This window comes from Anarrhichthys ocellatus, unplaced genomic scaffold, assembly GCF_004355925.1.
Source record: "Anarrhichthys ocellatus isolate YVR2014 unplaced genomic scaffold, GSC_Weel_1.0 scaffold7, whole genome shotgun sequence".
Classification (NCBI taxonomy): domain Eukaryota; kingdom Metazoa; phylum Chordata; class Actinopteri; order Perciformes; family Anarhichadidae; genus Anarrhichthys; species Anarrhichthys ocellatus.
This window is the reverse complement of record NW_022280037.1, coordinates 13,204,771-13,227,442: the sequence shown is the minus strand read 5'-3', so window position 1 is coordinate 13,227,442 and position 22,672 is coordinate 13,204,771. Positions and strand designations below refer to the sequence as shown.

The following is a 22,672-nucleotide window of genomic DNA, read 5'->3' as shown; positions in this document are numbered from 1 at the left end:
ACTTATTTATTTTATTTAACCTTCATTCAGTCCCGTTGAGATTTAAAAACATCTTTCCTGAGTTTCACATGAATGCACAAATATTCTATATTTAAAAGTTAAATACAACATTATTCATAAAAGAGATAAGTAAGTTAAAGGTTTCAGACGGCCCTAAAATATTAGCACATTAACTTTCTCCCAAATCAAGTGTATAAAACATCTGCATTCTAAATTCACACTGAAATACTTTTAAATACGTTTAAAGTGAGATTTTGAGTCTGTCTGAAACATTAGTATGATAATACATCAGTCTACAAACATGACATAAATGAGACATTTTTAAGTCTTTATTATCTTGAGGAAGTTTCTCTTTACTTTGAGATACTAGCTCATTATTATTTAAATAGATTTATAATTAAAATGTCAGTTTTGGTCAGAATTAAGGATTAAGTTTGGAAAACGTCCCTCCAGTGTTTTTCAACATGTGAGTTCAACTGATTTAACAAAACAAATGTTTTCAATAACTCAAAGAATGAAACATACACTTTTTTTTTTTTTTTACAAGAAATATGTATTTAATAATCTCATCTATACAGAATAAACATGAACAAAAGAAACTATTACAGTCTGAGGACACTTAACACACCAGACCTTTCCTTTAACTGCTGCACAGACGCGAGTTCAGCGTTGATGTAAACGTGCACGCTGTCACGTTATCATCATATTGAGAAACAAAATCTGTTTCTGGGTTTTCAGCTGCAGTTTTACAGACTTCTCAATAAAGGCTTTGAGCTTCTTTAGAAAGAAGAATACCGTATGTGATGATGAAGATGAGACAAAGAAACCAGTAAAAGTACTACTGGTGTGTTTCCACAACGGGGATCAGGACGTGTGTTGAAGAACTCTGAACCTGCGTTTGGTTCAAAGGAACCAGGGAATAAATAAAGTTAATAAAGGTGTAAAAAAAAGAAAAGGTAGCAGGATCAAAAACAAAGCACCGCAAGAAGTACTGGTGTCTTGTTGTTTTTTACTTCCTGAGTTTAGTTCTTGGAACTTTTTATGTCCAAAAAGTTTCCCGTTTATTAACTGAAATGTAGATGTCTCTGCAGAGAGAAAACAGTAACACAAGGACTCGTAGAAGTCGAATAATCCAGCAGGTCGCTCCTCAGAACTCCAGCAGGAGCGTCAGCGGCTCTTCACAATTCAGCACCATCTCCTGCCTCTGTCCGTAGACGCCCTGCTCCACCACCGCGCCCGCCTTCGTGCACTTCGCCGAGCCGGACATGAACTCCCTGCAGGCGGCCACCAGGCTGGAGAAGAGCTGGGCGCCCCGCCACAGCTCACAGCCGCCCCTGTGCTGCACCGTCCTCCTCCTGGGCACCGGCTCGCCGAGCAGGGAGTCCTGGGGGATAAATAAAACGCTCCCCGGGAGGTCGAGGACGCACACCGAGTGACCCGAGTCCTTTCGGAAAAGTTTGGTGGTCATCAGACTGTTGGCTGTTGAGGAGATCACAGGAAATTATATATATATATATATATATTTATTTATTTATTTATGATTTAAAGTCTAGTCCATGTTTAGACTGCAAAGACGTTTAGAATCTGAATTTATTGGATGATAGCCTCTTGAAACGTAGCAGATGTAGAATCAAATACACAGAGATAAAAACATCTTTACAGGATAAAATAAACACTGCACATCCCATGTGAGGAGGAGCATTAACCAGATTATTATTATTATTATTAATAAAACACATCTCACCCATCTCGTAAGCGACGTCCTCGGTGGCTCCGTGGAGGAAACACACGTACACAACCATCCCCTCCTGGATCTGAAGGACACACACGTCGTTTACTGGAAATGTATTTCACAAATAAAATAAAAAATAATCCAACAAATAAAATAAAAAAATATTTAACAAATAGTTAAATGAAGTAAAAGTGTATCTACAAAATAAGTAAAAATAAATAAAACAAATAGATAAATAAAATTAAATCAATCCAAAAAATAAAACACAATTAATTAAAGTTGAGACGGTGAAACAATGAGCCAATATAACAATAATATCTGTATGATTCAATGAGTGAGTTTCCAAAGTGAAATAATATAACCAGTACATAATAATATGTCAACGTTCAATGCTCACGTTAGCATTTAGTATTATTCTACATTTAACATTTGTAAAAGGCCGTCTGGTGGTCAAGAACCAGTTCAAGCACAACGTCCCCAATTCGACTCCAGTCAGGGTTTTTGTTTTATGTCTGAATCTCCACTATTATTAACATATTAGCATGCTCTGTGACATTTACCAAAAGGACAGTTGAGGTTGTCTGGAATGTGATGAAAAGTCAAGAGGATCACCAAGATTCATCCTCTGAGGATCATGAATGTGTGAAGCAGATTCCATGGAACACAAAACAAACAACAGAAGGAACCTTCACACCCACCTCGGCCCACTGAGCGTCGGCTCCGTCCAGCGCTGGTCTGATCTTCACCTTCGCCTGACTGCACTGCTGGATGACGGTCCGGGCCTGAAGACTCCTGGTCCTCGAAAACAGAGCAGAGCTGCTCATACACAAGTATTCAGCCGTCAATACATACACAGGAATAATACAACTACTACTACTAATACTATAAAGACACATCAATTAACTAAATAGTTCAGTATTTGTCATAAACTGTAAATAAAAAGAGGATGTTGGTTTGTTGACTGATGTTTTGAAGCATTTTAGCCGTCGCCATCTTGTTTTTTTGCAACCAGTGAACAGGAAGTGACCATATCTGGACTGAGGAGGAGTGACGTAGAGACGCAGTATACGTCTCTGGTGGAGACCTGTCAATCACTGTGTAGCCCCGCCCTAAAGCATCCCCTGCTTTATGGTCTGTTTGACTCTAAGTGGACCATCATTTACTAAATGAACATCATGCTGTATTGAAGAAGACTTGAAACTAGAGATTGAGACCATAAACTCATGTTTACAATGTTTACTGAGGTAATAAATCAAGAGAGAAGTAGAGTCATTTTCTCATAGACTTCTATACAACCAGAGGAGTCGCCCCCTGATGGACACTAGAGAGAATGCAGGTTTAAGACACTTATCAGAACCGGAGGTTGCTGCCTGGTATTTGTACGTACCCGTCTACCTCAGGAAGACGATTAGCTGGCTGTACCGGGGAAGAGCCAGCGATGGTGAAGACGGGCCAGGGTTTGGTGCTCGGGGCCACCACAGGCTCCAGGCCTCCGCCGGCGCTCCTCTTAGCCGAAGACGCTGCCTCCGGCTCTCTCTTTTTCCTCACCGGGCGCTGGACGCCGCCACGGCCCCGGGTTCGGTTCTGGGTCGTCGGCCCTCTGCTTTGACTTGGTGGCTGACTTTGCTCGCTCGGGGCTTGTGCTGGGAGCTCAGGTGGAGGATGTGACTCTGAGAGAGGTTTGGTTTTGTCCTGGACTTTGACAAAGTGATGAGTTCTGGCGCTGCCCCGAGGGCCACTCGTCTCTTTCTGGTCCTGAAGCCGTGTCTGGTCCTCCTGAACCTGGATGCTGGTTTGGCTCTCGGTGACTTCACACTGTGGAGGCATCCCACTCTTGACAGACAAGAGTCTGGCCACAAAGGAGGAGTTAGGATTCCCTCGCTGGAGGATTATGGGAGTTCTGGGCTGGAAGTTGATGGGAGTTCTTAGATGGAGGAGGATGGGGATTCTGGGCTGTGGACTGATGGGAGTCACAGGCTGGGGGGGCAAAGGGTTCTCCTGGGAATCAGAAAGTTTGTTTAGAGTGTTTGTCTTTTTCAAAACAGTGTGTGAAGGGAACAGGATCTGAGATGTAGCATTTCAGCAATGTTTTATCATGAATAGAGAAATAGTCAATCAATGTATTTAAATTCAGTAATTATCTCTCTGTATTGTAGTTTTTATTGTTTGTGACCAAACTACACATGCAGCATGTGATCTAGTGTCTCACTGGGTTCATCCCAATATCCATCCTATATATATATATACTTATTATTTAACGTTACTGTGAAGAACTGGTCATGAAACAGTGTAGTCCTGATCCTCTATCAGACCTCTATCAGTAAACGAGACCATCAGAGAGAAGATGGTCTGTTTCTATATCGTTATTCTTAATGCTTGTCACCCAGTGCATGATGATGTCCCATTTCCTCACTGAGGATTCCCTCGCAAGTGAAGGAAACGAAGATGTGGAATAAGGAAATGGGGACAAACACGAGGTGTACTGTTCATAACCCCCGACATTACCTGTCGCTGCTGCTTCACATTAAAAACGCACGATTGGCGAAACACGGGGAGGCTTTAATTGTAAAACAGCAACAGGAAACGCGACACATCGACTGCGATTGTTCATCAAAAAATGCGGATTTAAGGATTTACGGTTAATGTGAATCGTGTCGTCCTGCTCGTCCGGGGCTGAGAAACCTACCACTCTGTCCTCTGAAGTCGTCTCCGGCTGCCTTTCTTCATCATCAACTTCACCACCACCATCATCATCCTCATCATCGTCGCCGTCCTTCCCGCTGTCAGGACGCACACAGAGAAACAGAAACAGGAAGCACACAACGACATTCAAACTGTATGAACTTCAATGCTGCTGCTGACACTGTTATACTGCAGTTGTTGCAGGCATTAATACTCCAAGTACTTCAACTACTTCTACTACTGCTACTTGTTCCCGCTCGAGGAATGAAGCTCAGTGTTCCTGCAGGAACAGGAAGCCACTCACCTGTCTACGTCATCAGGTATCTGTGGTGATGTCAGAGGAGACTCTCTGGGCTCTGATCGGTGGACTGGTTTCTTCCTCCTGCTGCACTGTGAGCAGCTGTTGATCCACTGCAGCACATCTGTCCTCATGGTTTTCCAGAAGTACCTGATATCATGATGTCATGTTGTGGAAATTAAAACAACAGCAGAATATTTATCATTTGCACCTCCAGTCAAACTTTGACATTTTATCTTTGTTTTCACAATATCTTAAAAAGTGGCTCCGAAGCTTCCTTTATACGATCTGTGGCACTCAGTTGTTTATGCAGAAACAAACAACTTCCAGATGTGATAAAACTGTATCATTACTACACAGAAAGTCAAAACTGGTGGAGGTAGTATTTTTTGAATATTAAAGATTCTTCGTTCGGGTAAATATAAATATTATTATTATATATATTTGATTACTGTACAACATTCAGCAACTGTTATTATTAATAAATGTTGCATATTTAATGTAAGGTTTCTAGGATGTTCAATACAAATTTCAACTCAATCCATTTAAAAAATAACAACCAGTGAGGCTAAAAATAAACAAACTTCCCGCTCACCTTTCGTTGAGCAGTCTGAGACACTTGTTGACGTCGAGGTGGTTCAGCTCGTTGTGATAATCCGTCATGGCGGCTTCCACTCGCTGCCTGCTCCTCAGAACCAAACGCACCCGGTCTCCCCTCACGATGTGCAGCTCGTCGTCTATGAGACCAGAGAACAAGTTATGAAAGGGAAGTTTATCTTTGCATTTCTGCTTCTTTGGATAGTTAAGTATTACAGCATGATGTTGAAGAAGACTTGAAACTAGAGATTGAGACATAAACTCATGTTTACAATGTTTACTGAGGGAATAAATCAAGAGAGAAGTAGAGTAATTTTCTCATAGACTTCTATACAACAAGAGGAGTCGCCCCCTGGCGGACATTAGAGAGAATGCAGCTTTTAAGGCAAAGATTCCTTCCGCCTATTTGCTTTGATTATTTAGCTGTAAATAAATGACTTTGTTATCAAGCCAACCTGTGTGACTCGTGTTTATGTCTCAGCCTATGAGACACACAAGCTTATTTTATTCCTTCTGTCAGAGTTTAAGCTCCACCACGAACTATATAGACACCATATAGTTTAGTTCAGCCTTACTTTGGTACAAAAGATATCATAGAGAAACTTACTGACATGTCATTTATTGCTAATGTGTTAAAGATTCTGGTTCTTACAAACCTTTGATGGCAAACTGCTTGCAGAACCTCCTGAAGGTGTTCTTCTCCACGTAGCTCAGTCCAGGAGGATACGTGCGTTTGCTCAGGTAGAGCTCCACGGCATCGTACTTGGCAAAATAGGCCTGAAAGAAAAGAGAAAGAGATGCAGGCAGTGCAAAGCATTACATTGGATTGACACCTTTTTTTGGGGTTCTGATACATAAAATAGTTTGTTAAACCCTCAATAATCACCCCAGCTAGAACATACCTCCTCCCCTGCAGGCTGAGTCGGTCCTCTGGACGACGTCTGTGGAGGTAAAACACAACTCAAGCTTTTAAAACAGACAGCGCAGGAGTTTTTACGACTGCAGACTGCACATCTACCGCTCTTCTGTCATCTCACTGATCCCGACTGTACAGAAAGTAACTTCCGAGCCTCACCGCTGAGTTGCCGTGGACCAGGAGCGCGGGCACGGCGTTCGGGTGCACGGTGACCTTCTCCCCGCTGCGGTCGAAGCAGTCCTCGGTGAAGTGGGTCGAACAAACGGACGACCCGAGACGAGGGTGCCAGTTGGGACGGCCGACGGCCTTCAGCCACTGAGCCAGCAGGGCGAGGTTGTGAAGAGGAAACCTGGTGGTAAAGACGGACGGATGGAAGAACACAGATGAAGTAATACAGCGACATAATTCACCACATGGTACCTAAACTGCAGGTCTTCTGTTGACTGGGTTTAAATGCATCACTTGTTTCTCTTCACTGAAAAAACAAAAATACAAAACAAATCCACAAAATGTCCTTCTTCTGTCTCTTTGGGGCGACTGGTAGTTGTAGCCGTGGTTTGTTTTTGACACAACATACACATGTAGAAGCATGTACGACGGTTTATTGGAGTACCGGCACTTTTTAAAATGTATTTTCCACTTAAAACATTCCCTTTAATATGTAGAAACGTGCTCCTACTTATGGAAGGTGAGGCCCAGGCCTCTCTCCACCGGCCCGCAGCAGTTGGTGCAGGTGGAGACGCTGCAGCGGAGCCACTTCCTCTTGGTTCTGTTGAGGCAGGTGTGGCAGCTGGAGATCCAGCGGGCCAGGTCGCGGGTCATGCTGGCCCAGTAGAAGTGCTTGGTGATCATCCGCTGGCAGATGCCCTGGCCGTAGTGACCCTGGTTGTCGTGGACCTGCTGCAGGATCGAGTTCACCTGCGAACCGGAAAAAAGGCAGCGCGGTTAGGTGTTGATTTTTGAGATTCAAACAGGAAAGAGGGTCATTAGTTCCTGGTTTTATGCTCCAGATTTCTTTAACTTTAAGATGCTTGTACAGGATTAATTCAGGATGCAGACCTCCTCTCTGCTGCGTGGCACTCTGAGAGGAGGAGAGACTCGCGTGTACATCAGCACTCCATCTGAAACAGCAGAGAAAGGTTTCTGAAGGTGCTATAATAAAAGGATAAAACCAGTGATTGTGTGTTTCATCAGTCTCTCCTCTCACCTTTTAGGCCGAAGCGCTTGGCCATCCTTTTCAAACCGCCTCTGGCTGTCTTGCTCTGCATTGGTAAGACTCTGTGGCTCAGATACCTGCAACATAAAAACATTTGAACACACAATCTGCTAAAACAAACACGTGGTGGTCTGGGGATCTACCTGGCGATCTGGTTGTAAGCCTTGAAGCTGGGCTCGATGACGGTCTTCCTCCTCTTGAGCTCCATCACCACGGTCTGGACCTCCCCGGAGTCCGGATCAGGACCCGGGAGGCAGTACTGGTGCTCCTGCAGCTCCACGGGGGCTTCGGAGGGATCGAAGGCCGGCTCAGAGGGGTTCGTGGTTTCTGCAGCAGCTGTGGAGAGGAGGTCCTCCAGGGTGCCAGACTGGAGGAAGTCCTCGTCTGAAGGGACCGGAACCTGAAGAGCCAAGAAGGATGAAGGAAGTCAAAATATAAATAATAATAAAATAGTATATTGAGAGCATGAATTGATATTCGCAGGAGTGATTAGTTTAAAAAGGGACCAAACTAAGATAATTTGAGGCTACATATATTAACAATGTATTATTAAAGTGTATTTTGTTTGTTTCATTATCACTTGTGGAGGTTTTAGATCTAAAGGTTGGGAGGCATTCATTTAAACCTTTGCGTCCTCCTGAAAACATGTTTTTGCGGTTATTGTCTGCATTTTGTTTATTAATGTGAGCTCCTGTGTGGTTGGCCTTTGGTCTTTAGCATGCTACACAGTCACACATGTCTTTATCTGTGCAGCTGTGCAGATGCCATCTTTTGCTGCCTACTTATTGTGTGTGTGTGGTCCTGCACTGCGTCACCTCATCCTCCTGCACCGTCACCGGCATGACGGTCGGTACGGCGTCCGGCAACAGAGTCAGCTGACCCTCCTCGCTCAGCGAGAAGCAGGGCGGCTCAAAGTGTCTGGAGCAGAGGCAGGAGTTAGTGCGGAGCGAGCCCTCGTCCCTCTGAGACACCACCAGCCACCTTCTCCTTCGCTCTTTGTCCTTCGGAAACCTGCAGGACAGAGTTCTGTTTTTTTAAAGCTGAGACAAAGCTGAACAAGAGGAAAGTCTGCCTGTGGAGCACCACAAGGCTCCATCTTAGGTCCTATTTCATTCTCATTAAATACGCTTCCTACACTTGCGAACTGCCAATAAGCCTGACAATGTAGAGCTAATAAACGGAAGATCCACCCAGGTAATAAATCAGACAAAACTTTACAATAAGAGAATCATTTTTAGTTTTTAACAGCTTTTGTAACTGTGTGGCATCCGACCTGTGGAAGCTGAGCTGAGGGTAAACGTAGCTGGAGGCATCGCAGCCGTAAGCCAGGCAGAACTCGACGCGCGGTGCCGGCGGCTCGGGGGGAGTTCGGCTCTGACAGACGGCACAAGCTTGGATCCAGGTCTTCACGGCCTCCGTCACCCCGACCCAGTAGTACATCAACTGGACGGGGCAGAGGAATGTACTTGTGTGTGTGAATCCCTCTAAAATGTTCTATTTGGATCAACACCATCTCATCTGAACTCACCATTATCTCCTTTATTACACGGACCCGGCCGGCGTGCTTGTTGTGGTCATGGTATCGGACCAGGATCTCCCTCACCTCCTCGTCACTCCTCACAACGCGGAGGAGGCGACCTCGATAGAAGCGCAACAGACATCCATCTGCAGGACGGAAGTACATTTCAGGGTCAAGTATACTGTATTCAAGTATTTAGATACTTTTACTTTGATTTGGTACCATCATTTACATTTTCTACTCCATTACATTTATTCGACAGCTTTAGTTAATTTGCATATTCGTATTATTAATACAAAATATAAATAAACTAATAAATGATGATGTATTGTTTTAGGTTAGTAATATAATCTATTATTCTTTCAAAAATGATCCATAATCAGAATAAGAACTTTTATTTTTGGCACTTTAAGTACATTTTGATGCCAATACTTTTGTTCTTAAAATATGTTAAATGAAGGACTTTTACTTCTCCTTTAATGAAGGAGTTTTTTTGTAAATTACTTTTATTTAAATAAAACACTGGTAGTAGGTGAGTGAGTATTTCATGTTTTTTGATACTTTCTATAAAATACTTTTTTTTACCATTTTATCAGTCACTACAAAAATTGCCTTCCGTCCAGTGAGTTTATATTTTAAACATTCTTCCCATATAATGGTACATTTCTACTTCGTGTAGATATTTCTACATAGTAGAGTATACGTAGTAGAGTATATATTTCAGATGTGTCTTTCTTATTGTTGTGCAGAAGAAGAATTCACCCAAAGATAACTGTGACTGAGTTGTATGAGAATGTTCCAGCACCAAGGCCGTCGGGCCGCTTGTTGTCCAACGTTGTTCCTGTCGGTCTGAGACCAGAATGTCTGTAGCATCTCCTTTAAGTTTATACTTTAAACATTCTTCCTGGAACACACTTTATAAGTCACTCTGTCAATGAAATGTCCAGAGGAGAAGAGATCCAACATCAGGGCTGATTTAGGAGCAACAGAATCTGAGCTACAGTGTAACACAATGCACTGCTTTTAATATATTATGTTATGTTATATTTAAAGAGTCAGTTTAAACAGTTTGTTACTCGTCCAGTTTTTCTGATATCCGTCTCTTAAATGTTCAGCTTTCACTTCAATATCATTGAAGATTAAATATTAAGAGAAGAATGTTTTAGCGTATAAGAAGCGCCTGTATGCGTAGATATTTAAATACCTTTATAGATGAAGTGCTTGCTGGCAGCTCTGGTTACTTTCTTTGAGCTCTTTGATGCTTCGACGGGAAATGTTCCTGCTCGCATGAACAGCTCTACACGATTTAATAAGTCAAAGGACGGCATCTGTGAGGAGAGAGGAGAGGAGAGGAGAGGAGAGGAGAGAGGGAGAGAGAGAGAGAAATCACTCTGTGACTCAAATCATCACAAAAACAATTATATCAGTCAATCTGATCCGAAGCTTCAACGTCTTTGTATTCATTAACAGGAAAATAACTGAACAGTTTTGGTATCGTTTGATTTTTTTCACAAATGCTAAACTTGTCGAAGTGATAATTAATATGCAAAATACCAATTATTTTTAAACTTGTATACATTTAATATTGAAAACCCTGAGATATTTCTATAATCAGTTTTAACCCCTTTTAGTTCCTGTCATGTGATCAGCATGTTATTGATCACAGCACAGACAAAATGATCAGTTGGTGTTTTTTAATTATTAAATAAAAATGCCTTTCTTGCTGTTAATAAACTAAATTTTGGACATTAATTTAGTAAAAAAATAAGCTGTTTTAAGACATTTATCACTTTGTTAGTCAGGTGATGGACGTTATTGTGATTATTGTTGACAATTTATAAGCAATTAATCGATTAATTGGGAAAATAAACAACCAGATAGATTTATTGACTAATTGACTAAATGATATCGATCTAGGTGAAATAAAACCCAAACAAACAAACACAGACTATCACCATGACTGTGACCCATAACACATAGCGATTGATCTCGTTTTCATTTGACAAATCTATCATTTAAATGTAAGTTTTTGAAAAACCGTTTCCCACCTCAGAACATCTTTCGTCCGGTAAACAAAAATCCTCGTTACACCGTCATCAACTTTCAGCCAAAACTCAACTTTTAACGCGTTACTTTTCCACTCAACTGTTGACATAAACGAGCTACATAGTTTTTACTTCGTCTAAATGTAGAAGTACATTCTGCAAAGTGTTACATTTCAGGTCAAACTAGAAGCTGAATGTGGCGTTTGGTGGTTCGCATATTTAAGCTAGCGGTAGCAACCTTGTTCTATCCGGTATGGAACATTTCAAAATAAAGGTTTACGTTTAGCTGGTAACTTTTGAGGGGAAATATCTTAAGCTATGTTCAAATATATACATTAATTGCTACAAGATTTTGAAGTACTGTATAGCACATGTTTGTTGTTCATTGTGTAAGAACATTTGTAATCCTATGACATTTTTTCTAAATAAATAAAGATTTGTTAATTTAATCTATTTTTATTTTACATATTTTTTAGATATAAATAATTTTTAATGTATAATATTATTATTCTTACAATTTTTCTTAACTTTCTCTATTTACGTTTACTTATTTCCGTCCTTGTTCAGCTGAAACAACCACATTTGAGCCTCTGGTGATCAATAAAGACGTATTTGATCAAATTTAAGCATTTTGAACATGGTCGTCATCTTACAACAACAAAAAAATCAAATCAAATTAAATGTTCACAACTTCAAATTCTCGTTGTCTGAAAGGTTTTAACAGTAGGTTAAATTATTGGTTCTATGAAGATAAATTCACAAAAGATAAAAGATAAGATAAAAGATAAATCACAGAAATCATGATGTTCACAATGATTCTTTTTTTCCTGTACAAAAAAGGCCTCATGGAACAACATGGTCCTACTCATGAGACACATAGACCGCTCAGAACGATTGCCAAAAAATGTTTAGGTCTTTAAAAAGAAAAACAACCGTTACAATATATGCCGTTATTTTCGTCCTTTTATTTTGGCAGCAAAAGCGATTAACCGGAAGTGACATTGATCCCACTTGCCGCTGACTTGACAGAGAAACAGGTTTGACGCAGGTTGTAAAAGCTGCTGTAACCCAAGTTTACTGAGTGCTGTTTATTTCCGGTCCCTGAAACGCAGCTGAGCGCCCCCTGCTGGTCCGGAGAAGACTTCACATCCTGCATCACTGTGGCTCACAGAGGACAAATTAAACTAAGTATTAATTTTAGACTTTCGTATTCTATTTACTGTCGTCTGTTGTGGTTACACAACAAACTGTGACATAAGCCAATGTAATCTAGAAAGACATAAATGCATAAATCAAATATCAACACATAAAGTCTGTTTGTGGCCTTGTTGGTGGATATTTAGACGTGAATTAAGAGACAGTCTTGAGCTCGACTCCTCAGAAGTCCATCAGATGTGTGTACGGTCCGTTGGTGTCGAGCTTCAGCACTTGTCTGTTTCCGTACGTCCCGTGTTTCACCTTCACTTCAGCCGAAGCGGCCGCCAGCTCCTCCTCACACAGCGAGACGAAGGCGCCGTAGAGCCGCCGGCCGTCCTCTTTGCCGATATTGCCGTGGTACTGCATGGCTCGACCTTTGACCTTCCCGCCCATCGTGGCCTGAGGGACGATGAGCAGGCTGCCGGGGAGCTCCGACACCGAGACCGTCTTCCCCGAGTCGGACTCACACAGCCGGACGTTCAATAGCGTGGACACTGGAGGGGAGGACGAGATATTCACACCTCAGAATGAGGGATGCACAGCCACGGTGTCATGGTGCAAAACAACACACATAGTGAGAGAACAGAAAAAAACTGTATTACAAAAGCCAAGGATCATAATGAGAAAAAAAAATCAAGATAAATTGGAAAAATATGTCAGAAGATATGTAAAATATGTTGGTTTTGAAATGAAAAAGTGCAAAACATTGACCAAGAAATGTGCAAATATTAAAAGTATAAAAAATATGTGCAACGTGTAGATATAATAATAATGTACCACACTGATCCAGATGTGGAGACTTTATGTTATTATAATATGCAGGTCAAAGGTTAAATGGCATCACTGACCCATCTTGGGCAGGATGTCGTCCGTGGCTCCTTTAAAGAAGCAGATATAAATCACCATTCCTCTGTCGATCTGAAACAAGAAGCATCATCAGAGACGTGGACCAATGAGCAGCCAGCATTCACGTAAGCTGTCCCTTTATTTTATCTTATTATTGTGACTCTAATGACACACATCTCTACCTCTCGCTCTCTTAAATCATAACTCTCTGCAGCTATTCGAAGCTGCTTCTATGAATTAAAAATAAAAGTCTCACAAAACACACGTTTTGTGAGACGTTTTGTGCAACACACACATTCAGATGTTTATTTTACTACTTTCTGTTTGTGTCTGTAGATTTCACCATGAGTCACCATTACATAATGTCTCATTTGCATATTTAAACATAACATTACAGAAAACTTGTAATATATCAAATAATTGTCTTAATGTGAGTAATGAACTGGTGAAGTTTCCTTATGATATCTGTTAAAGTCTCCCCTTAATTGGTACAAACACTGTTTGTCAAATTGAATCTGATTGATAAAAATAAAAACTGGAGATTACATTTGATATAAACTTTATGAAATTACAGATTCACTTGGAAAACAGAGCTGTCATTTTCCTTCAGTTTAAAAGTTATTTTGTGGTTTGCTCACTTTATTCTCCTACTTGTTTAAATAAAGTCTCTCCTATAATATATACTTTATTTATTTTATTTGTATTCTTCCTGTACAGCACTTGGTACCTTCTATGAATAAAAATGTTGCTTGATAAGATTAATATTAATAATATTTCATAGTTTCCCTGTTCTCAAAATGTGCTTCATGTTTGTTTTTCTTTGTTTTCTTTAACTTTTAAAACTTAATTCAAAGTATTTCATCATGCCAGTGAATACTACACTGAACATGATGTTCATGAACACAACATGAGACGTTCTCACCTGGACGAACTGAGCCTCTGCGGGTTCCTTTGAGGGTTCCTTTGAGGGTTCCTCTGCTGGTCTCACCTGCAGTTTGGCCTGCAGACACTGCTGAAGCACCGCCCGGGCCGCCGGGTCGCCTCTCTCCGTCATCACTTATTAAAGATCGTAATGCAATAAATAAACACAGAACACTGCCGACTGACAGAGACGTTCAAGACCTCAAAGAGAAATCATGAGACAAACTCACGCCACTCACTTCCGTAATTACGTAAACTAAAGGTGCTCAAAGCTGCGCATTATTAACGCAGTTTTTCATTTCTTATTTTTCTTTCTTTATCCCCGATCAGCTTGTGATAAAAAATATGAAAATAAACACAAAACAACAGTTAAAGTAAATAAATATCGCCTTCTTGTGTGAGATGAAAGTGTTTTTGTACATAAAGTAAATAAATCTTAGACAAGGTAAAATAAAAGAGCAAAGCGAGGACTATCAAGAGCAACAAAATAAATATATGTGTTTTAAAATATAAGTATACATGAGTCAATTGAAACATATAATAGTTTGACAGTATACCGTTTTGTTATTTATTTATATGCATCTTTTTTAAGACACTTGCAGTTATTTATTTTTTTGAAATCAAGCAGATATTAATTAAATGTTTGGTTTCAAGTATGAATGTACAATATGTAACTCTGAGAAGTAATACAGTAAAAAGTACCATATTTACCTCTGAGATGTAGTACAGTAAAAAGCACAATATTTACCTCTGAGATGTAGTACATTAAAACGTACAATATTTACCTCTGATAAAAAAGACAAAAGATAAAACTTATTAAATTTAGAAAACATTTTTTATTGAAGAAAAGAAAGCTACAAAAAAAAAACAACACACACGCATGCGTACTTTGGGCAAGCTTGACGCGCGCCAAGCTAGCTAGCTGAGTAGCATCCAAACAGCTAAACATGGCTCAGTTCACCTACAGCAGACTGTCTCATTTACTGAGAACATCCGGTAATAAACTCTCGGTCTCAAGAACCGGGACAGAAGTAAAACCGGGACCTGCGTGTCGTGTGCAGTTCACGCGCTGCCAGGTAAGATCTCTGTCTGCTTCTGTGAGTTTCAGTTAAGCTAACTAGCTAACAGCGTCATGCCAACGTAAAGTTAGACAGAAAGCGAGAAGAAGAAGACCGGAAGTATTCCACAATAAAAGCGATAACTGTTATTTTATTTTTATGGGATTAAACTAAATTATTTAAAATACATTCCTAAAACATAACTGAATGTCAAAATATGTATTTACTTTCGATAATATGTTCTTCACATATGTAATGTACTTTTAATTGCTAAAGATATATTTTTAAACCTCACAACCGGAAGAGCGCTTACTTATATTCGTCCGGGTTTTACTTGTAGACGCAGCTTCTCAAATACTGTTACTGACCAATAACTTGTTTTATAAATAAGTCTAATAGAGTGTTAATGAGATATTACCTTTTTGTTTTGTTATTTTCTAATATTCAAATTATGTTAACAGCAGCATAAGGTATTATTATTATTATTATTTAATTTTTAATTTTTTTTAAAATTATTATTATTATTATGAAAGCAGTACTAGAAACAGTTGAATTCTAACATATGTCTTTGTCAAAATTGAATTAATCATTCAATCATGCTTTATAGATCATTTATAAACCATGTAAACCATTAATAAATCAAATGGTTTCTCACTTTCTAATAAGCCTGCAGTTAAAATACAGAAGTATTATAAGTCCATGTAGTCTGTAGTCTGTAGTCAAAACCAATAAAAGATATTTTTCACAACTTGGCACCCCAAAAGTTCTTATTAATGACCTTTAACTGATCTATAAAGCATTAATAAATTACGATTAAAGGATGAAATAATCCTATAAAACGCCTTATTACAGTAGGAAGTGATATCAGATCAGTTGAACCGTGAAGAAGATACATTTACTCTGTTTCTTACAGTTTCAGACAGTTTTAAAAGCACCTTTTCTCCACCAAACTCCACGTTAAATTATATAAATCCAACATTCCCTTTCTCGCAGCACTAGTACCAATATATGTTTTAGACTACTGGTAAATTATGCATGTATATGATCCAAAAAGCAGCTTTTATTATATTAAAATTGTATATTATAAAGCAAATTAAGCTTTTGTCTTTTATGGGAATATCTTAAAATTCTTGGTCATTTCTTTCCGATAACCAAAGTGTCCTTAAGTCTTAACTTTGTTCGTCTGAAATCTACAGAAATCCTAAATTTCCTGATAGATCAAACAGATCTAGGTCTGGAATGAATCATTGTGTGTGTGTGTGTGTGTTCCTCACAGAGGTCGGTCGACAGCAAGGCCTTACAGGAGAGGCAGAAGCAGCAGATGGCGAAAGGTCTCCCCAAACAGAAGCCCGTTGTGGGGGTCAAACAGGTCATCGTTGTGGCTTCGGGGAAAGGGGGCGTCGGCAAGTCCACCACCGCAGGTACAGACGACTCGTATTGGTCTTGAACACATCCAGACAAAGCTGTGGGAGTCTGAAATGGATGTTTTAGTCCGACACACATTTGATGCTCAATGATGTGCATCTGCAGAAAAACAGACAGAAACAGAAAAACGGTGTTACTGTTAAATACTTTCCAACCGGTTGGACGTTTTTCATGTCTTGTTTTTCTGTCTCTGCAGTGAATTTAGCTCTCGGGTTATTGGCCAACGATCCGGTGAGGAAGAATTACACAAACATCTTTAATACATTGTCTATGTTTTTCGCCAATCGTTGATGTAAAACCTTTAGAAACAGGTTGATTGTGATGTCTTTCCGTCTCTCAGCTGAAGACCGTCGGTCTGTTGGATGCGGACGTTTACGGCCCGTCGATTCCCAAACTGATGAACCTGAAGGGAAACCCGGAGCTCAGTGACAGTGCGGCGCATCGTTTATCTATAATCAAAGTCACCTGATCGTTTCTTTTTACTGGTTTGGTGGTTTTATTTTATGGATGTTTGCTTCCTCTTTCCTCCAGACAATCTGATGATCCCTCTCGTAAACTACGGGGTTCCTTGGTGAGTCCTTCCAGTCCGAACACATCATGTCCTCTCTTCTTCTGCTCTGACTCCTTCTTCTTCTCTCTCAGCATGTCGATGGGCTTTCTGGTGGACGACGCGGCTCCAATCGTGTGGAGGGGGCTGATGGTGATGTCAGCGATTGAGAGACTCCTCCGACAGGTGGGAATAAATATTATATATATATATATATATATGTATGTATATATATATGTATATGTATATATATATATGTATATTCTAATAGACTGGAGGTGTGTGTTTGTAGGTGGACTGGGGGTCTTTGGACTATCTGGTGGTCGACATGCCTCCTGGGACGGGAGACGTCCAACTGTCAATCTCCCAGAACGTCCCAGTAGCAGGTCAGTCAGACGCTCACTGATACGGTACTCCTCATTTAATAATAATAATAATAATATAACAATAAGAATAATTATAACAATCAGAATAATAATAATAAAACATAATAAATATAATAATAATATGACAATAATAATAGTAATACAATTAATAATACAAAAATAATAATAATTCAAAAACTATTGAAATAAAAGCAAGTTAGCATGACCCGTAGTCAGAATGGCGATAAATATTAGTGAAAGATTGAGGCTTAAAAATGTTGGAATATGTTATTAATAATCCTAATAATAACCTCATTCATATAGCGCCTTTCAAAACAAAGTGTTTTACAGTAAAAACAAATAAATAAGTAAAAAATATAGTATAGAATGATTTAAACAATTGCAACGAACACCAACAGTTAAGAAAAAGCAAAACAATAAAGTTTTATTTTGAAGGAGTTCCTGTCTTCCTGTTAGGAGAAGTTAAAGTCGCTCAGTGTGAAGTCGTACCTGTGTTTTGTTCTGCAGGTGCCGTCATCGTGTCGACGCCGCAGGACATCGCCCTACTGGATGCTCGCAGAGGAGCCGAGATGTTCAAGAAAGTTCACGTGCCGGTAACCTGTGTGTGTGTGAGTGTGTGTGTGTGTGTGTGTTTGCGTGTGTGTGTGTGTGTGTGTGCGTGTTGAAGTAACAGGAGCATCACCGTGTTGCGTTCAATGTCCCCTGCAGGTTCTCGGTCTGGTGCAGAACATGAGCGTCTTCCAGTGTCCAAACTGTAACCACCAGACTCACATCTTCGGCTCCGACGGGGCCCGACAGCTCGCTGACACTCTGGGGGTCAAACTACTCGGTGAGTCGGAGGACGAGCGAGTTCATCGGCTGTTAATTTAAAATCCAAGACGGAGGTTTTCATGAGACGTTTGTAGTGTTAGTGTTAGTTATCAGAGATGTACACGTGTACACCTCAAAACTAAAACATTAGAGTACAATCAGGTCAGTTTGTATTTGAATATGTCCAAAAGTCTTTCTCTGTCTGTATAGAAAACAGGCTTATTATAGTTATTATAAAAAATACTTGTTTCATACTTTGAAGATGGAGTTTTCTTTGCTTTTAAATTGTTCACCAAACCTTTAAAATGTAAAAGTTAGCAGCACCTGAGTCATCTTGTCTCTTTAAAATCTTCTTTGTACATTTTATGAATTATTATTCCAGTAAAGAGGAAAACAGGAAATATAAAATCTTGGTGTTTTTCCCTCATTTTGACGGATCTCCGTGTTTGGTCTGCAGGTGACGTTCCTCTTCATCTGAACATCAGAGAGACGTCAGACAGAGGGACTCCTGTGGTCGTCTCTTCTCCTGACAGCCCAGAGGTTTATATTACACTCTGTCTTATTTTATTTTATTTATTTTATATTAGCAGGTCACTTGCAGCAGCGCCTGTAATCCTGATTAACATTATTCTATTTGTGGAGTTTTTAGGATGATGATGTCATAACATATGAGAACAGACATTTGAAGCTTCATTCAAAAAACTCAATGAAAGATTTCAATGTAAAAAAAACTTTTTTAAAAACCACATTCCTTGTGTGTGTATCTGTGTGTGTGTGTGTGTGTGTGTGTGTTGTAGGCGGAGGCGTACAGGAACGTGGCGTCGGCTGTGGTCCAGAGACTCCAGGAAGTCAACACTTGATTGATGTAAACTGTGAGACACATGAAGACACTCCGTGTCATGTGACACAAACAAACAAACAAACATGTGACACACGTTTATGTTAACAAACACAAACGTCTTTGCTGTCGTAACGCACAATGAGTTAATTACAAAGCACTACTGTGTACAGTGTGTATTAGTACAATAGCTTTACTGAATAAAGGTGATCTCTGCTGTGTGATGATATTTCATGAACTAAAGCCTGAAAATGATTTTCTGAAAATGGCATTTAAATATTTGTAATACCTTTGCGTGATCTAAAAAGCAGCAAGCGGTAACTATTAAATATATTTAAACTTCATTATCGAGAATTCCAATAAAAAAGGCGAGATTATTTATAACATTCAAAAAAAGATTGTCTCTTCCAGCTTCGGTTTATAAGAGTCGTTGTAATTTGATAAATAAAATCTCTAATCTTACAGCAAACAGAAGAGTCCACGAGGAAACATCAGGTCACCAGAGATGTATCTTTCTGAAAGATGTTCTTAGTTTAGTGTGACAGGAGAAGATAACCTGAATGACTCTTTAATGTCGCACTTCCACAGACGAACAGCAGAGGGAGCTTGTTGCATATTGAATAAAAAGATGTCATCGCGACATGAAATAACTTGTTTTCTTTCGTCTGAATAAAGGTCACAGACACACTAATGTTACGTCTTCTGCCGTTGATGTCAGTCAGTGTTTTCTTTTATTGGCAGAACGATCATATACAAACTAATTCAGATAAAAAATAGCAGCACGTACAGAACAGACAGAAGTGATGCAATATAAATGCATATAAAGAGCTAAATGTAATACATAGGAAGCAAATATCTTGCTACGAAGTAACACAATGTGTATTATTCTAACTTACAAAAATGCAGCTCTGACTCCGGACCAGGCGGCAACCTCCGGGTCTGAATAGTGAAGTCAAAGCTTCATGTGTTAAAGCTGCATTCTCTCTAGTGTCCACCAGGGGGCGACTCCTCTGGTTGTATAGAAGTCTATGAGAAAATGACTCTACTGCTCTCTTGATTTATTACCTCAGTAAACATTGTAAACATGAGTTTATGGTCTCAATCTCTAGTTTCAAGTCTTCTTCAATACAGCATGATGTTCATTTAGTACATTATGGTCCATTTAGAGTCAAACAGACCATAAAGCAGGGTATGCTTTAGGGGCGGGGCTACACAGTGATTGACAGGTCTCTACCAGAGACGTATACGACGCCTCTACGTCACTCCTCCTCAGTCCAGATATGGTCACTTCCTGTTCACTGGTTGCCAAACTCAAGGCTTCAAAACATCAATCCACAAACCAAAGGGTGACGTCACGATGACTACGACCACTTCTCAGATACAGTCTGTGGTTTTTCTCCGTTGTGGACACAAAAAAAATATCATGCTAGTGTGGAATTCCGGATGCAGCCGAAGACTCCAGACAGATAAACTCTGAGCACAAGTGCTTTGTTTTCACTCTAATAGAAATTCTAAATCAACCAGGACTAACAATCTTAAGGGATGGCCACTTTAAATGAAGTTATGGGAGAAAACCATCACCCGATCTGCTCCTCTTACCTGCTCCACACGTTGATCTTCACCTTGATGCTTCACAAACTTAAAAACCTCCCACTGAGCTCACACCATGTGTGACTGCGTGAGGCTTCTGGATGTTTGTAAATTATGAATGCAGGACACACAGAACGAGGATGTCAACCCATCAGTCGACATGTTTAATTTACCTCTCCCTGCAGAGACGTGACATCAAACTCATTTAACCTTCTTTCAGCTCAGGAGACGAAGCAGACAGACGAGGAGGAGACGAAGCCTGAAACTTTACATCCGCTCGGCAACAAACTTTTCCTGGATATCTCGTGTCAAATACTGTAATGAAGAGTGTGGTTATGAAATAAAAAGCTCTTGCAGAGATAGAAAGATGTGTTTAATAACTTCTCCTCCTCGCGTGTGAGTCATCACCGCAGAGAGCAGAAACATGAATAATATAACGGGTCGAAATATATTATTGATTCACGTTATGTTAAGAAACTTTTTTTAACTTCTTACCTCACAGGAACCAATTCATCAGAAGCTGAAACAGAAATCCTGAGCGATTACATTTACATTTTACATTTACCAGAAAAATCATAATTACAACAATAAAACACTTTTGTCTTTTATTAAAGCACAACTCAGGAGTCTTTTCTTGGTCTCACAAAGCACACTTATGTTCGTATAAACATATTAAATTGAGCAAAATGTACTTAAAGTATCACAAGTCAACAATAATCACATATCATGATGGAATATTATAATATTCTGTTTCCATCACTAATAAATACATGTAAGATCATTTTAATGTAATATTCTTCAATGTGCAGCCAGTTTGAGATACTTTGTGTACTACTGGGTAAATTGGTCGTATAGTGCATTATATCATATAAACACATCATATGTTGTTATATATAAAAAGTAATAATAAAATAAGACCCCGGGATAATCAGAGTCGTGTAGGATACTAACGAGCATTTAAACGCTCTCATCTCGTCTTCGCTTGAATCAAAGTTGACCTCATGCTCGTCACATCCTCATAGCAAAAATAATGATGAACTAATGATGATGAATAAATGTAATCAGTGCACCAGATCACAGTGATTATTCAAATATCCTCAAAGTGCATCGAATCACAACTGGAGTTCAGCTGCCTGTCTGTCACTCATCCTGCAGCTTTTTTCTCATCTTCATTTTCTTCTTTCTCCATCTTCCTCCTCCTCATGTGTGTGTGTGTGTGTGTAAGTGTATGTGTGTGTGTTGGGCGTCTTTGTGTTCAGTCAATGTTGTACATTTGCATGCACATGAAATACACACTGGTACGTGTGTGTGTGCAGGTTTCTGTGTGAGTGAATGGAACATTATTTTGTGTGCTTACGTGTATTATTGTGTGAGTGTGAGTGTGTGTGTGTGTGTGCTGTTGTCTGTGTGTGCGTGTTTGTGTGTTTGTGTGTGTTTGTGCTTCAGTCAGCAGTGAAATGAAACACAACTCCTCATTGTTATGAAAACCACACCCTGCATTCCCAAATTAGAGAAGAAGAAGAAAATGAGTAGGAGAGTCGACTTTTACATAGAACCTCCTTTTGTTGTTGTTGTTGTTCTTCTTCTTCTTCTTCTTCTTCTTCTTCTTCTTCTTCTTCTCCTCTGTTTGGGATCACAAGTGAAGACTTTGATTCGTAAACAATACCAGAAAGAAAATAGTTTGGAGGAAGACAACGACAGCTTTTGTTTGATGAAAACAAAGTACAGAGGCAGTGATAATATATAATAATGATAATATATAATAAAAGTCACAATGAGATGTTTCTTTCATCTTTGTCCAAAACGAGAAACAAAAAAATGCTGAATAGAGAGGTGAAGCCCCGCCCTTTCCGCTCAATTGGACCTTATTTCGGAAGAAATATTTATGAATATCTTTTTAATGGTGCCATGAGTTACACTTAAATCTGATAATCTTGCAGTTTGTTGTTGTAACTTTTAGTCATGTGAAATCGATCAGTGAACTACATCTCTCGTCTCCCACAATGCACTTCACCAACATGGCCGTTTCCTCGCTTTGCTAGCTAGCTA

The 22,672-nt window shown here is 39.7% G+C and overlaps 3 protein-coding genes across 3 annotated transcripts; 1 reads left to right on the top strand and 2 right to left on the bottom strand.

Annotated features, from left to right (window-relative positions):
• Positions 1-527: 527 nt before the first annotated feature.
• LOC116383939 (uncharacterized) lies at positions 528-11,847 on the bottom strand. The gene is made up of 19 exons (XM_031848152.1): positions 11,009-11,847; positions 10,165-10,288; positions 8,970-9,106; positions 8,715-8,884; positions 8,257-8,452; positions 7,585-7,841; positions 7,433-7,518; positions 7,285-7,346; positions 6,905-7,143; positions 6,385-6,574; positions 6,212-6,250; positions 5,966-6,086; positions 5,308-5,449; positions 4,719-4,862; positions 4,419-4,512; positions 3,120-3,730; positions 2,431-2,548; positions 1,745-1,814; positions 528-1,479 (listed from the first exon to the last, which is right to left on the bottom strand). The coding sequence occupies exons 2-19, from the start codon at positions 10,286-10,288 to the stop codon at positions 1,148-1,150; spliced, it is 3,132 nt and encodes a 1,043-aa protein (XP_031704012.1). The 5' UTR covers positions 11,009-11,847; the 3' UTR covers positions 528-1,147.
• Positions 11,848-11,950: 103 nt separating this feature from the next.
• On the bottom strand, positions 11,951-14,175 carry dtd2 (D-aminoacyl-tRNA deacylase 2). The gene is made up of 3 exons (XM_031848153.1): positions 13,971-14,175; positions 13,051-13,120; positions 11,951-12,696 (listed from the first exon to the last, which is right to left on the bottom strand). The coding sequence occupies exons 1-3, from the start codon at positions 14,100-14,102 to the stop codon at positions 12,383-12,385; spliced, it is 516 nt and encodes a 171-aa protein (XP_031704013.1). The 5' UTR covers positions 14,103-14,175; the 3' UTR covers positions 11,951-12,382.
• Positions 14,176-14,868: 693 nt separating this feature from the next.
• Positions 14,869-19,262, top strand: nubpl (nucleotide binding protein-like). Its single transcript, XM_031847748.1, has 11 exons — positions 14,869-15,045; positions 16,304-16,448; positions 16,649-16,683; positions 16,793-16,883; positions 16,984-17,023; positions 17,095-17,185; positions 17,292-17,385; positions 17,893-17,978; positions 18,094-18,214; positions 18,653-18,735; positions 18,993-19,262. The coding sequence occupies exons 1-11, from the start codon at positions 14,917-14,919 to the stop codon at positions 19,053-19,055; spliced, it is 978 nt and encodes a 325-aa protein (XP_031703608.1). The 5' UTR covers positions 14,869-14,916; the 3' UTR covers positions 19,056-19,262.
• The last annotated feature ends 3,410 nt before the right edge of the window (positions 19,263-22,672 follow it).